Genomic DNA, 16,153 nt, shown 5'->3' on the forward strand with positions numbered 1-16,153 from the left:
TTTACAGGAAAGTTTACTCATAACTAAGTCTGATATAATAGTGTCACTGAAAAATTAGAATATCAGAATCCTTCTATTTTTTAATATTGATTCCTATTTATGACTCCTTGTCAATTAGTAATCCCTTACTGAAGGTAATTCTCAGAACAGAAACCAGTGTGACCACTGTTCAAGTCCTTCTTCATATCTGACCTAGACTATACATTTCTCTCTCAAACTCTGTGGTTTTTTAAAGTGAGAGATATAGAGTTTTAAACTAGCTCAAAACTCAGCAACAGGATCTGACTCAGGAAGACAGATGGTTAAAAACACAGGAGGACTGGTACAGACTCACTGACCCTCTGGATGTCACTGGACGTGGGTAAATGAGTAACGGGTTCTGTTCTGCCCCTGTGATGTTTGTTCAAGCCCCCATTGTGCCCTACAGAAAATGTTCCAGCCATTGTGTCCTGCAGATAGTATTCCAGAAAACCGGGCCAAAGCCTAACCAGATGTGTTTCAGATGCAGATGCCTTGTCAACTCTGACAAACATCTACCCTAAAGGACAGGAATCAAAATCTGTTCTCAGAAGAATGAGGGCTTGACCTTTCCCCTGATTTAATCCCTAGAGTCTTAAGAACAATCCTGTGACTTTGAGAGTTTCCCCTTGTGACATTTTTGGTATTTCCTTTTGACATCCCCTCATCTCCTGGGGCTTGTGACTTCTTCCTTTAAAAAGCCCTTCTCCGAGCCACTCAGGGTCAACACCTCTGTCTCCTGCCTGGGATATGTGTTGGCCTGGAGATCTCCATAAAACACCTTGCCTTTGCGTATTACATCAAGATAGTCTCTCGTGTGTCTGGGACCCGTGACTTCCCAAGACTTGAGTAAGGGTCTCCCTTCGGGGATCTTTCAAAAGTAGAGAAGTTTAATCCTTAGTACAAGTTGTTAATACAATCACAAAGATGCTGCAAATGGACCCATAAAAGCATGAAAAGATTAGTGCCAAAATCTTGACAGAGAGGAATAAAGTGAATGTGATATTGGTCTGTCTCTGGAACATATTGAGGAAGCTCCTTCTGAAATCTTATTTTTCATACTTCAAACCACTTCCAAGTGTGATCCCTTTTGGAAAGGTGAGCCAAGCAAGTGAAAGCCTAAAATACAAGTCATGTCTGTTTCTCTCTCCCATGTTGTTTCACATTTTAACACTGATTGCCAAAGCTCTTGGATATGATCTTTCTATATGATGAATTATTCTAGTGTTATGAATCATCAACTCCTAGTCATTAGATCCATATACAAGATTTTTATTTTCATGAATCTCCAGGTCTCAAATATCCACTCATCCACAAATATCATGTCTTCCTCAAAGTAAATCACAGACGTTTCCATGATGTTAGTGTTATCTTAGGAATATAGCCATTCTCCACCACCAAACCTCCTTCTACCAGCCTAAGAAGGAAGGCCAAGCTGCATACCCAAAGTCTATGTTTCCACTGGTTTGCAAAGCCTCCTTTCAAGAATCACCTACTTTCCTTGTCCTTATCACTGACCCACAGAGTAGACAAATAGAGCAGAGATAATGTAAGGCTCTCGGAAGGGGAAACCCACAGGTGTGCTTGTGTAGAAGCAGTGGAGCCCTCCCCTTAGCACCTCCTTCTCCCTGCATTGGGGTATAAAAGCAAGCTTCCATCCAGGGCTCACTACCTTCTGCCACAATGAGAGCACTCCTGTTCCTGGCTCTTGTGGGAGCTGCTGGTGAGTTCTATGCTTTCACCTTGGTCTTGCTCTACCTTCTCCTAGAAACCATGAACCTTGCCACCAAGGCTGCTTGTTAACCCCATGTATATACAAATATGTTCATTCTTCCTCCAGCAGCAACTCTGCTTCCAATCTTTTGAGCTTCCCTGTAAGCATGTTTCTTTTCCCTTACACTGTAATTTATTATATGATCAGAGAGTCTAAAATATGAGGCATATGGAGGGTCCATGAAATTAATCAGCAGACTTCCTGGAGATTAAGGTAAGGGTCTTGCCCTAACACAAAGGTACTGAGGAGGGGCATAGAATAGGCTTTCTACTGTCTGGAGGCCAGAAGCATGGCTTTTAGCAATTAACTCTTGCTCTCCTGAAATTGAAAGCTAGTGGCTTCTGGGGATTGACTCCTGCTGCTATATAGCAACAGGGGGTTGAAAAGAGGCTTTTTACTCTTTAAGGGACTTCCTGCTGGCCTGGATGGCCTCAGAGCTTTTTAACTCTTGTGAGCCAGAAAGAAAGAAAAAGTATAAGAGAAAGTCATACACACAGCACACACACACACACACACACACACACACACATACACACACACACATACACAGAGAGAGAGAGACAGAGACAGACAGACAGACAGACAGAGAGAGAGACACACACACACACACACACACACACACAGAGAGAGAGAGAGAGAGAGAGAGATATTCAGCTAGGCCCAACCACAAGTTTCATCAATTTCCCAAGTGTGTATGCATATTTATACACTTACACACACACTTACATATGTATGTACACACAAACACACACTCAAATATACATTTGTTAGATGACTTAGAATGATGTTTTTTCTTGGTCATTAATTTGTTTCAAGCATTTTTCCTTAGTACAATTTACAAAAGCTCATTGTACTACTTTTTGATGCTTTTATTTACTATTCTATGAGGAGGGGCACATTTTATTCTTGATTTGAACTTTATTATGCCTTTCTGGCAAAACAATTGAAACCATCTCCTTAAACTTTCTTCCTAAGATTATTTGAATCAAATCAGTAATTCTATAAAGACATTGATACAACTAAGCAGCATTAATTCTTGAAAGGTTATCTTCACGTTGATGGGAGGAAATTTTCCCAATAGGGTAGGATGATTCCCAAGAAACATTAGGCTATGTAATTATGGCAGGGAAGGCATATCAGCAGCAAGGAACAATCGTGAGACAAAGTCTCTTGGGTCTACACCTCTCACTGCTTATTGATTGCTGCCATGCAAAATGATGAACCATCACCTGAGAACTCACTTGCTTGCCATAACCTTTCCTACATGACTTATGTCAATTAATATCTTAAATTTCTTACCTTATGTGTCTGGGGCAGAGACTTGATATTAGGAAGGATGTTTCTATTATAGATACACACACACACACACACACACACACACACACACACATTTTAAATATCAAAGTGAATTTAAGAATAATAAACATGCAGTCAAATTAAAAATAAATAATCTTTGGTAATAATATCAACTAACCTGCAATGATGGGGGCTCACAGAGCCTGGGCTACCCCCCAGGGAACATGCTTGAGCTGGACTTAGAACCCCTATACATTTGTGGCAAATGTGTAGCTTGGTCTCTTGTGAGGACCCTAAAAAGGGGGAATTAAAATCAATCTCTGTCTGCTGCCAATGAATCCCCTTCCTCATGCCTGAACTACCTGGCTGGTCCTCAGTGGGAGAGGATAGGCCTAGTCTTTCTGGGTCAAGATCCCCAGGTCAGGAGATACACAAGGAGAGCTCCCTTTTTCTGAGGGAAAGGGGAGATGGTGAGGAAAGATTTTTCAAGGAAAAATTAGAAAGGAGGGGGAGGCTGTGATTAGGGAAATTTATCTATGAATCAAAAGTAAATGGAAAGGTAAATGAATAAAATAACCTTACATCCCTCTATCCTACATAAGACCTGATCTCTATTTGTCACTAATATATAAACTTGACCTATAAAAGCTTGTGGGTACATAAATCTCTACATACCCATGACTTTTCTAAAATACTTCCAACCCTCCTAAACACCTTAACCACTGTTAGCCACAGGTGTCAATAATTGAAGAACTTGTGATCAATTCAGAGAGTAGATTAGACAACCATCACTAGACCCTATTGCTACTGCATGCTGGTGTAAGCATCACTTGCCCCATTCCTGGCAACCCATCAGAATGCAGTCAATTGCCACGTGGTTTCTATTGTACTGTAGTGTTGCTGTTCACTGTTGGACAAACTGCCCTATGCCTTTTGGGAATGCACTGATACCTTCTAGCTTCCAGATATTTTACTCTTTAAAGATCCCCACTTAGCTGAAAGCTGAGGACTTCACCTTCCAGCACCTTGATGAATTGCTTTCTCAATGGTTTTCTTGTTTTAATTCAAGTTGCTTTTCCCGTGGATGATGATGACAAGATCGTTGGAGGATACACCTGCCAAGAGAATTCTGTTCCCTACCAAGTGTCCCTGAACTCTGGCTACCACTTCTGTGGAGGTTCCCTCATCAATGACCAGTGGGTGGTGTCTGCAGCTCACTGCTATAAGTCGTAAGTGATGGACCTGACTGTACAGAACACACATTTGTTGTTTCTATGGGTATAGTATAAGATCAGGCAGTAACTAAAGGCATAGGGTGAATGAGAATACTCAGAGCAGAGAGATTACTTACTGTAATATTTTCGCGAGGTTGAAGAGAATGAAAATACAGAACAGGAAGTCTTTCATAAGCCATCCAAACTAAATCAAGGGTAGACAAAATCAAAGCAAGGAAAGGTGGTTTTAGAGTAGAAAGAACCAAACATGAAGTCACACAAACACATTCACAAATAGTGACTGTGTATTCTTTATATCAGGGCGATAAACTCAATTTTCAGTGAGTGTGAACAATTTGTAAACTTTTTAAAATTTCCAATTGCAAATAATTTCACTATGTATAGATCACTGATAGTCAATTTGATACCAGAAGGTATCAGACCTGAACATACATCAGAATGATAAGTAAACAAATAAATAATTAACAAACACAGAAACAAATAAGTAAAAATGAGATGTGAAAAGTACATCTTAAAAGGAAGACAGGTTTATTTTCTCACTATAAAAATGAATGCAAACAGCATCAAAGATTTTCACAACTGGTGTCTAAGTCCTACAGCAAAAAATTATATCAAAGTTTTCAAAAGATATAGGTTTTAACCATTCATTTTCTTCACCTGTTATTTTTACACTCTATTAGTGGATGAGTAATACTGTACCCAAAATGGTCTATCAATCTCGACTATGGGTTAGAATTATAAAAGGATGTTGTTAAATAATAGACTGAATAGCCTGATGGTCTAGATTGAGACTTGGAAGACTGGGAGGAGTCAGTAAAAGGAAATGAACCTCTTACAGAGCCTCAGATTCCCACTATGAAGGCTCAGATACCACATATTAACCCTTCTATTGAAATGCAAAAGTGCAGCATTCTTTCAAAGGTAAATGGGGATTAAAAGTTCCTGTGTGTAGTGACTATGACACAGTGGCTTCAAATGACCTCTTAGTTCCATAGCCCAGGATACTGGAGGCAGATTAAAAGGAGCAATGTACACAGCAGTCATTCAGCCCCTGTACACCATCTCTCTTAGAAAAAGAGGAGAAAAACTCTTCAGCAAGAGTTTTGAAATATTCATAGACACAAGAGAGCAAGGGGCTTCAGAAAGTTATGATGTCTTCAGTCATAGAAAAAAAATACTATGGCATTACTTCTTTTCCCAACAGCCGCATCCAAGTGAGACTGGGAGAGCACAACATCAATGTCCTTGAGGGCAATGAGCAGTTTGTCAATGCTGCCAAGATCATCAAGCATCCCAACTTCGATAGGAAGACCCTGAACAATGACATCATGCTGATCAAGCTCTCTTCCCCTGTGAAACTCAATGCTCGAGTGGCCACTGTGGCTCTTCCCAGCTCCTGTGCACCTGCAGGCACTCAGTGCCTCATCTCTGGCTGGGGCAACACGCTCAGCAGTGGCGGTGAGTAGGACATGTCACTTAGAACTTCTCTTTTATGTATACACTGCAATTGTGCCCATCTCTGAAATTATCGCCCTGCTGCCTAAACTATAAATACTCAGTACCAGTACACATTTACACATGCACACACACACACACACACACACACACACACACACACACAGAGAGAGAGAGAGAGAGAGAGAGAGAGAGAGAGAGAGAGAGAGAGAGAGAGAGAGAGAGAGAGCTGATCCCCAGAATTCTGGCCAGGTATGAAGGATATCCGCTGTGAATATTCTGGAATAAAAGAGCCAGTTTCTAAGTGGAAGGTCTTATCTTAGGGAATAGTCCATTGCTTGCCAGCTGGTTCAACAGTAGATTGTTGTCTGGATAAAGGAGTCATCATTCTTTTTCTTTCCTCACAGTCAATGAACCAGACCTGCTCCAGTGCCTGGATGCCCCACTGCTGCCCCAAGCTGACTGTGAAGCCTCCTACCCTGGAAAGATCACTGACAACATGGTCTGTGTTGGCTTCCTAGAGGGAGGCAAGGATTCCTGCCAGGTGATTGCCACCCTTCACTTATGCAGACCTCTATTCTCTTGGGGCTAGGGATCCAAAGCTTAGTGTTAGGATGCAGAAAGTGTGCTGTGATGGTACTATAGAGAAAGGGGTCTCCTTTGGATTTCAACACAGTAGTAAGGATAGCAGATCAACTATGGAGAAAAAGAAATGGAGGAAGTGGGAAGAAACAGTTTACTATAGGCAGCCCTATTTCACATGCCTTTCCTCATGCACTGTGTTCCTCTTTTTCCTAGGGTGACTCTGGTGGCCCTGTGGTCTGTAATGGAGAGCTGCAGGGCATTGTCTCCTGGGGCTATGGCTGTGCCCTGCCAGATAACCCTGGTGTGTACACCAAGGTCTGCAACTATGTGGACTGGATTCAGGACACAATTGCTGCCAACTAGAGCTCTCCAATCCCTCTACAGTCATTATGTCAATAAAGTGAAATATTCTTTACTGCCTGTGTTTCCGCATCATCTCTTTAGCCTTTTAGCTTTAAGGGTAGTTTTCATTGTAAATCATTCTTCTCATCAGTTGAGTGTTGTTGTTGTCGTTGTTGTTGTTGTTGTTGTTGTTGTTGTTGTTGTTGCTGTTGTTGTTGTTGTTGTTATAAAGAAAATTTATTTGGGGGACGAGGAGGGAGAAATGGGGTATAGATAGACAAACACAAGCAGTGTGATGAGAGCAAAGAAGGGGGGTCAGAGACGGTAGAAAGAGAGAGCAGGGAGGCTGTTGGCACCCTGTGGGAGCAGAGAGAGTGAGAGAGAAAGAGAGAACCAGTTGAGTAAAGAGACATAACTCCAAAGATAAGTTTTTAAACAAGCTATATGCTGGAATGCAGAAGGACAACATTATGGATTGAAAGGTTTGTGGCTGACTTGGTGTCTGTGTTTCTGTGTTCATAGCATACAAAATATCTCCATGTATCAAATTAGATAGCCCTTGGCAGCAAAGGCTCTATGTAAGCTACAGCAGTCCTTCTCCAGGTTCAATGAATTGTGTAGGTTGTTTTCTGTAGCAATGGTGACTTGCTGTTGGTCTTGTGAGAGTTATGTATATTCTTGTCAACATTCTGTGTTACTCAGGAATTCAGCGGGATTTGTTGTTTTTAACGAGCAAGGAAAAGAACACTTGTTTGTGTTTAATGAAATGAAGAGCATTATATTGATGCAATATATTTTATGAAAAATATATTTTTTTAGACTTTGAGAAATTTCTCTCAACGTCTTCCTTAATACCAGTATGTTTAAGGTAGTGTCCAAATGTCTGTAAAAGCACTTGTTCTAATTTAATTTCAGTTTCAGGATTTAAGGACAGAAGTTCAGATGGGTCACATTGCATTCATAATTCAGTGCAAATTAATACAAAATTCAGTGAAAGTACATATCATTTTCTGTGCGTGATCTCAGCTTCTGTTATCTACTCTTACAGTGTTTGGATCGCATGCCCAGGAATTGCATCACCCACAATGGACTGGTCCTCCCTACCTCAAAAAGCACTCAAAATGTTCTCCCACAAACATGCAAATGGCTTATTCCTTTGCCTTACCTCTTTTTTTTAGTTGATCCAAGAATGTGTCAAATTGGTAGTCAAAATGAACTGGCAGGGCACTGAATTTCTGCAGCAACGACTTCCATTAGAACAAGTAGTAACGGATATCTTGGACGTATTTAGTCTATCTTCCATGGCAGAGCTCAGAGTTCTGTTTTTTGACCCCAAACATCTACACCGCTGTATATTACTATGAAGTTTGGACAGTCATTACACAGAGTTTAGAAACTGAGGAATCTTAGGTACATGCAAAATCCTACCTAGACTTCTCCTATGCCCCAAAAATGTGAACAAGGCCAGCAGCAGTCCCTGGTTTACAAAGAAAGAAAACTCTTAAGTGAATGCAACTGCAAAAGATATTCTGTTCTTCTTTAATCTACACTCAGTTCTTTCCTAAGTGGCAACAAACTCATAATATTCCAGCATAACCTGGTCTTTACCTGTCAAACACCAATGCTAAAGGATCTAGAATAGAGCTGATCAGTATCTTAGGGGATTTTGGTTTGTTTGTTTTTGTTTGTTTGCTTTTTTGGGGGGTTTTGTGTGTGTTTGTTTCATTAAAGGGTGATTTTTGCTTTAACTTTTCATTTGCTCTTATTTCTACATTATGATAATTTAATATACTATTATATATTTTTTTAAAAAGTTGTCATGGTTTTAAACAGCTGAATAATATTCCATTGTATAAATGGACAACATTTTCTTTATCTGATTTTGGTGGCAAGACATGGTTGTTTCCCAGTTCTGGCTGTTATAAGAAAGCTATAATGAGCAAATACCCTTGTGGTGGGGTGACATGTCTGTGAGGTATGTGCCCAAGAATGGTATTGAAGTAGAACAATTCCTAATTTTTGGAGAAGACACAATATTTCCATAGTGAGTTACAAGTTTTCACTCCCATCAGTAATGGAGGAATGTCCCCTGTGCTACACCCTCTCGTGTATGAACCGTCACTTATTTATTCTCACTTATTTTTATTTCGCTTGATCACAACCACCCTTCCTTCTCTCCAGCTCTTTCAGATCCCTTCCCCCATTGCTCCCTACCCTTCTCCTAAGAGAAGGGAAACCCACACCAAACTGGGACATCTAGTCTTAGAAAGTCTAGGCACTTCCCCTCCCACTGAGGCTCTACCAGGCAGTTCAAATATGGAAGAAGGGGATTGAATGGCAGCAAGCATAGACCAAGACCGCTCCCATTCCACCTGTTAGGTGACCACAAGTACACTGAGACACACATTGGCTACAAATGTGTAGGGGCTTTAGAGTCAGCTCCTCATGTTCCCTAGTTGGTGGCCCAGGCTCTGTAAGTCCCCATGGTCCCAAGTTAGCTGATTGTATGGGGCTTGTGGTATCCTTGACCCTTCTGAGTTGCTATCCCCTACTCTTCCACAAGACAGCCAGGTCTCTGATGTTTGGCTGTGGGTCTCTCCATCTCCCTAAATCCGCTGCTGGATAAAGGCTTTCCAGAGACAGTTATGCTAGGTTTCTGTCTGAAAGCATAACAGAGTATCATAAATAGTATCAGAGGTTGGCTCGTTCACATGGAATGTGTCTCAAGGTGGGGCAGTCACTGATTAGCTGTTCCCTCAGTCTCTGCTTAATATTTATCCCTGCAAAACTTTTGGTTTGGAGGCTTTGTGGGTGGATTGATGTATTCTTCCCTCCTCTAGAAACGTTGCCTGGCTACAAGAGGTCATTGTTTCAGTCTCTATAGCCCCCTTTAGTAGAAATCTAAGCTAAGGTCACCCCAATAATCTTCCAGTATTCTCTCCAGCCACAGGCCTCCAGCTAGTCGTCAGAGATGCCACCCCATTTCCATTTTCACTTCCAGGGTTCTCTCAACTCTTTCTCCCCACACCTAATCACCATCCTTATTATCCTCCTCACCAGCTCTCCTACCCAGTTTCCTCTCTCTATCCACCTAGATGATTATCTAACTTCTCCTTCTAAGTAAGATATTGCATCTTCCCTTGGGACCTACTTATTACCCAGTTTCATTGGGTCTGTGGATTGTAGAATGGTTATCCTGTACTTTGTGGCTAATGTCCACTTACAAGTGAGTACACACCATATGTTTCTTTATGGCTCCGAGTTACCCCACTCAGAATACTATCAAGTACTATTCATTTGCCTGCAAAATTCATGATGTTTGTTTTTATTAGCTGAAGAGTATTTCATTGTGTTGATGTACCACATGTTCAGTTGAAGGACATCTAGGTTCTTCCCAGTTTCTGGCTACTGAAAATGAAGCCGCTGTGAATCTAGTTGAGCAAGTGTTTTTGTGGGATGTTAGAGCATCTTTTGAGCGTATGCCTAGGAGTGGTAGTGAGGTCGAATTCTTCCCAGGTTTCTAAAATAGGCAACAAATTTTTAAAATGGTTGTACAAACTCGCACTCTGACCAGCAATGGAGGACTGTTCACCTTGTTCCATATCCTCACCAGCATATGATATCACTTGAGTGTTTGATCTTAGGCAATCTGAGGGGCCTAAGATGGCATCTTAGGGTCATTTTGATATTCATTTCCCAATGACTAAGGATGTCAAACACTTCTTTAAGTGTTTCATGGCCATTAGAGATTCCTCTATTGATAATTCTTTGTTTAACTATGAGGTGTCTCTGTTGAGAATTCTCTGTTTGTATCTGTACCTCCTTTTACATTTAGATTATTTAGTTTCTTGAGGTCTAGTTTATTGAATTCTTTATATATTTTGGATATTAGCCCTCCATTGGGTGTGGAGTTGAAGAAAACTTTTCTCATTCTGTGGGCTGCTATTTTGTCCTATTGATGGTATCTTTTGCCTTACAAAAGCTTTTCACTTTTGTAAGGACCCACTTATTGATTGTGGCTCTTAATGCCCGAGTTGTTGTTGTTCTGTTCAGCAACTTGTCTGCTCTACCAATTTCTCAAGACTATTCCCCACTTCTACTTTCTCTGTAATATGTTCAGGATATCTGATTTAATTTTGAGATGTTTGATCCAGTTAGACCTGATATTTGTACAGGGTGATGAGTGTGTGTGTGTGTGTGTGTGTGTGTGTGTGTGTGTACCAATTTGCATTCTTCTACATGCTGACATCCAAATTGACTAGCGCCACTTGTTGAAGATGCTTTCTTTTTATTCATTCTCTATTTGTTGCTTCTTTATCAAAAAAGTTACCAGTAATATGTGGATTTACATCTACATTTTTAATTAGATTCAATTAACCTATTTTCTCTTTTCATGTCAATACCATATGCAATCTTTTTATTATTATAATTCTTAAGTAGAACTTAAAGTCAGGGATGATGATGACTCTAGATACTATATTATTGTATAGAATTGTTTTAACTATCCCGGGTTTTGTGTTTCTTTGTTTTTCTTATGAATAACATTTCCCTCATAAACTTAGGTGCAAGCATACTTAATAAAATGCTCACAAACTGAATCTAAGATCACAACAAAAAGATCAGATAAACATCATCCTAGAGATGCAAGTATGGCTCACCATAGGAAAATCAATCAATGTCATTCACAATATTAAAAAGTTAAAGGAAAATAACCCACATGATCATCTCATTAGATGCTGAAAAATCCTATGACACCTTAATGATGAAAGTCTTGGAAAGATTACAGATACAAAGGAGATACATAGACATAATAAGGGCAATTTACCGCAAGATGATGGCCAACATCAAATGAAGAAAAACTCAAAACAGTTTGTAACCAGACCTTTTCTTACTTTATGGGTTTCTATTTCTATCACCCTTCTCCACATTTACTCCTTCCAAATCCATAAGACTAGGTAGCAGAAAAAGAATGCTAGAGGGGAAAGGGGACATCAATATCCTTAGACTACTTACTGCTGGTTAGGGGCAATGAGCTCTTTGGAACAATTCTGATCTTCATTGTGAGTATCTTCTACCAGCAACCAGCAGTCAGCAGCCAGCAACCAGCAGCCAGCAACCAGCAACCAGCAACCAGCAACCAGCAACCAGCAACCAGCAACCAGCAACCAGCAACCAGCAACCAGCAGCCAGCAACCAGCAACCAGCAACCAGCAACCAGCAACCAGCAACCAGCAACCAGCAACCAGCAACAAACAACAACCAGCAACCAGCAACCAGCAACAGCAACAGGAACAAGAGCAGGAGAAGCAGCAGTGGCTACACCCCTTTTGAGTCTCTTGAATTTATATACCATCTCAAGTGTTCCCAGAATTCCAGTCCTCATACACCTGCAAAAGCTGTCCTTAGCTGGCAAAATCACATCCCTGCCAGAGCATGAGACAGATCATAGTTTGCTACTATGGAAAATATGAAGCAGCCTCATATCCCACACCAGGAATAAAAACAAAAATATATTCCTTTAACATTTCTATGTTTTTAAAGAAACCAAAATACTCACTAAAGCAGTTATTCTAAAATCAGGAACAATACAAAACTGTCCACTCCATATCTATTAAATATAGTAATTAAAGTTCTCACTGATGCCCTAAGGCATCTGCAGGAGCTCAAAAGATATAAATTGGAAGGAAAAGCATCATGGTATCATTATTTGAAGATGATATAATAGTATGTATAAGCAACCCTAAGACTTCTAGTAGGGAATTCCTACAACTAATGCCTTTAATGAAGTGACTAGATAATTGATCATTAAAACTTCAATAGCCCTCCTGTATACAAATGAAAAATGGACTTGATAAGCAAACCAGAAAAAACACACACTTTACAATAGCCACAAATAATATAAAATATCTTGAGGATAACCCAAAGCAAGTATCTCAACATCCTTAGTCATCAGAGAAATGCAAATCAAATCAACCCTGAGATTCTACCTTACTTCAATAAGAATGGCTAAAATCAAAAACTCAAATGACAGCACATACTGATGAGGATATGGAGAAAGAGGAGCACTCTTATCTTTCTGGTGGAATTGCAAACTGATAAAACCAGTCTAGAAATCAATCTGGCAGTTCCTCATAAAATTGAAAATAGTTCTACCTAAAGACTGGGCTGTACTGCTCTTGGTCACATAGCCAAAAGATGCCCCACCATACCACAAGAACACATGCTCCACTCTGTTCATAGCAGCCTTATTCATAGTAGCCAGAAACTGGAAACAACTCAAATGTCCCTCAGCCAAAGAATAGATACAGAAAGTGTGGTTCCTGTACACAATAAAATATTATTCAGCTATTAAAAATGAGGATGTCATGAATTTTGCAGCAAATGGGCAGAACTAGAAAATATCATCCTAAGTGAAGTAACCCAGACTCAAAGGAACATACATGACATATATCACTGATAAGTGGATATTAGGCAAAAATTACAGAATACCCATGATACAACTCACAGAACATCAAAGTAATCCACTATGTAAACAAACTGGAGGAAAAATATCACATATTCATATCATTGGATGCTTAAAAATACAACACTTCTTCATGTTGAAGCCTTGAAGAGATCACGGATACAAGGCACCTACCTAAACATAACAAAGACAATATATTGCCAACCAATAGCTAACATCAAGTTAAGTATAGACAAACTTAAGGTAATTCCACTACAATCCAGACAAAACCCTGGGCTACAAATTGGAAAAAAAAAGAAGTCTAAGTATTGTTATTCACAAATGATATGTTAGTTTTCATAAGTGACTCAAAAATTCTACCAGAGAACTCCTACAGCTGATAAAAACAAACTAACTAATTAACTAACTAACTAACTAACTAACTAAATCTTTCAAAGAGCCAGCAATGTGGTGGGATACAAAATTACATCAAAAAAATCAGTAGCCCTCCTTCTTTATCCAAACTATATGTGGATTAATAATGAAGTCAGGGAAAAATACCCTGTGTAATTGACCCCATATGGAATTTACTTAAAAAATGGACCATATGAATCTCAAGGACAACCAAAGTGCAGATTCTTCAATCCTTCTTAGAAGGGGAAACAAAAATATTCATAGGAGGAAATACGGAGACAAAGTTTGGAGTAAAGGCCATCCAGACTGTTCCACCTGAGGATCCAGACCATATACATACAGCCACCAAACCAAGACAATATTGCTGATTCCAAAGAAGTACATGCTGACAGGAGCCTGATATGGCTGTCTCCCAAGAGGCACAGCCAGAGCATGTCAAATACAGAGGTGAATGCTAGCAGCAAACCATTGTACTGAGAATGGAGTCCCCAATGGAGTAGTTAGAGAAAGGATTGAAAGAGCTAAAAGGGCTTGCAACCCCATAAGAAAAACAATACCAACCAACCAGTGCTCCCATGGACTAAACCACCATCCAAAGAATACACATGAACAGACCCATGGCTCCAGCTGCATATGTAGCAGAGGATGACCTTGTTGAGCATCAATGGGAGGAGAAGCCCATGGTCCTGCCAAGGCTCAACGCCCCAGTGTAGGGGAATGTCAGGGCGAAGAGGCAGGAAAGGGTGGGTAGATGGGTGGGGGAACACCTTCATAGAAGCAGGGAGTGGGGTGGGATAGGGGATTTGTGGATGGGGAACCAGGAAAGGGGTAACACTTTAAATGTAAATTAAAAATGTCCAATAAAAATGGCAAACTAGTCCAAACTGGACAAAGGAGATGCAAGGAAGTTGAATACTGAGCTTTGCCAAGGGAGATAAGCAGTCCTTCATATTTCCTTCTTTACAAATATGTTTATCAGATATTCTGGCCCAGAAGGGAGAAGATAATGCTGCAAGACACAGAAAATCTGGGGGACTATCCAGGCAACAAGCTTTCTCTGTCATTCTTATAGTTTTGGAAGCTTCCTGCAGGCATTTCCTACAAACTCAATTAAGATGTATTCCTTCTCGGAGACCCAACCGCCTGGTCAGGTGGGCACTCATGAGGCTGCAGAGCGGAAGAGACCACCAACACTGCTCACCCCTGCCCACATCCCTGGCCCAAGAGGAAACTGTATAAGGCCTCTGGGCTCCCGTGGGGGAGGGCCCAGGAGCGGCAGGACCCCTGCCTGAGACACCACCAGAACCTGAAGGAAACAGACCGGATAAACAGTTCTCTGCACCCAAATCCCGTGGGAGGGAGAGCTGAACCTTCAGAGAGGCAGACAGTCTGGGAAACCAGAAGAGACTGCTCTCTGCACACACATCTCGGACGCCAGACGAAAACGCCAAAGACCATCTGGAACCCTGGTGCACTGAAGCTCCCGGAAGGGGCGGCACAGGTCTTCCTGGCTGCTGCCGCTGCAGAGAACCCGTGGGCAGCACCCCACGATCGAACTTGAGCCCCGGGACCACAGGTAAGACCAACTTTTCTGCTGCAAGAAAGCTGCCTGGTGAACTCAAGACACAGGCCCACAGGAACAGCTGAAGACCTGTAGAGAGGAAAAACTACACACCGGAAAGCAGAACACTCTGTCCCCATAACTGACTGAAAGAGAGGAAAACAGGTCTACAGCACTCCTGACACACAGGCTTGTAGGACAGTCTAGCCAATGTCAGAAATAGCAGAACAAAGTAACACTAGAGATAATCTGATGGCGAGAGGCAAGCGCAGGAACCCAAGCAACAGAAACCAAGACTACATGGCACCATCGGAGCCCAATTCTCCCATCAAAACAAACATGGAATATCCAAACACACCAGAAAAGCAAGATCTAGTTTCAAAATCATTTTTGATCATGATGCTGGAGGACTTCAAGAAAGACGTGAAGAACTCCCTTAGAGAACAAGTAGAAGCCTACAGAGAGGAATCGCAAAAATGCCTGAAAGAATCGCAAAAATCCCTGAAAGAATTCCAGGAAAACATAAATAAACAAGTAGAAGCCCATAGAGAGGAGACACAAAAATCCCTGAAAGAATTCCAGGAAAACACAATCAAACAGTTGAAGGAATTAAAAATGGAAATAGAAGCAATCAAGAAAGAACACATGGAAACAACCCTGGATATAGAAAACCAAAAGAAGAGACAAGGAGCTGTAGATACAAGCTTCACCAACACAATACAAGAGATGGAAAAGAGAATCTCAGGAGCAGAAGATTCCATAGAAATCATTGACTCAACTGTCAAAGATAATGTAAAGCGGAAAAAGCTACTGGTCCAAAACATACAGGAAATCCAGGACTCAATGAGAAGATCAAAACTAAGGATAATAGGTATAGAAGAGAGTGAAGACTCCCAGCTCAAAGGACCAGTAAATATCTTCAACAAAATCATAGAAGAAAACTTCCCTAACCTAAAAAAAGAGATACCCATAGACATACAAGAAGCCTACAGAACTCCAAATAGATTGGACCAGAAAAAAAACACCTCCCG

General features: G+C 40.8%; 1 protein-coding gene across 1 annotated transcript; it reads left to right on the forward strand.

Annotated features, from left to right (window-relative positions):
• Window positions 1–1,701: 1,701 nt before the first annotated feature.
• Window positions 1,702–6,781, forward strand: Prss2 (protease, serine, 2). Its single transcript, NM_012729.2, has 5 exons — window positions 1,702–1,741; window positions 4,158–4,317; window positions 5,528–5,781; window positions 6,186–6,322; window positions 6,577–6,781. The coding sequence occupies exons 1-5, from the start codon at window positions 1,702–1,704 to the stop codon at window positions 6,724–6,726; spliced, it is 741 nt and encodes a 246-aa protein (NP_036861.1). The 3' UTR covers window positions 6,727–6,781.
• The last annotated feature ends 9,372 nt before the right edge of the window (window positions 6,782–16,153 follow it).

The sequence above is a fragment of the Rattus norvegicus genome, chromosome 4 (genome assembly GCF_036323735.1).
Source record: "Rattus norvegicus strain BN/NHsdMcwi chromosome 4, GRCr8, whole genome shotgun sequence".
NCBI lineage: Eukaryota > Metazoa > Chordata > Mammalia > Rodentia > Muridae > Rattus > Rattus norvegicus.

Coding starts and splice junctions, on each gene's coding strand:
- Prss2 (NM_012729.2), top strand. CDS start 1,702: ATGAGAGCACTCCTGTTCCTGGCTCTTGTGGGAGCTGCTG. Junction 1,742..4,157: donor GGCTCTTGTGGGAGCTGCTG/GTGAGTTCTATG, acceptor TTTTAATTCAAG/TTGCTTTTCCCGTGGATGAT. Junction 5,782..6,185: donor CAACACGCTCAGCAGTGGCG/GTGAGTAGGACA, acceptor CTTTCCTCACAG/TCAATGAACCAGACCTGCTC.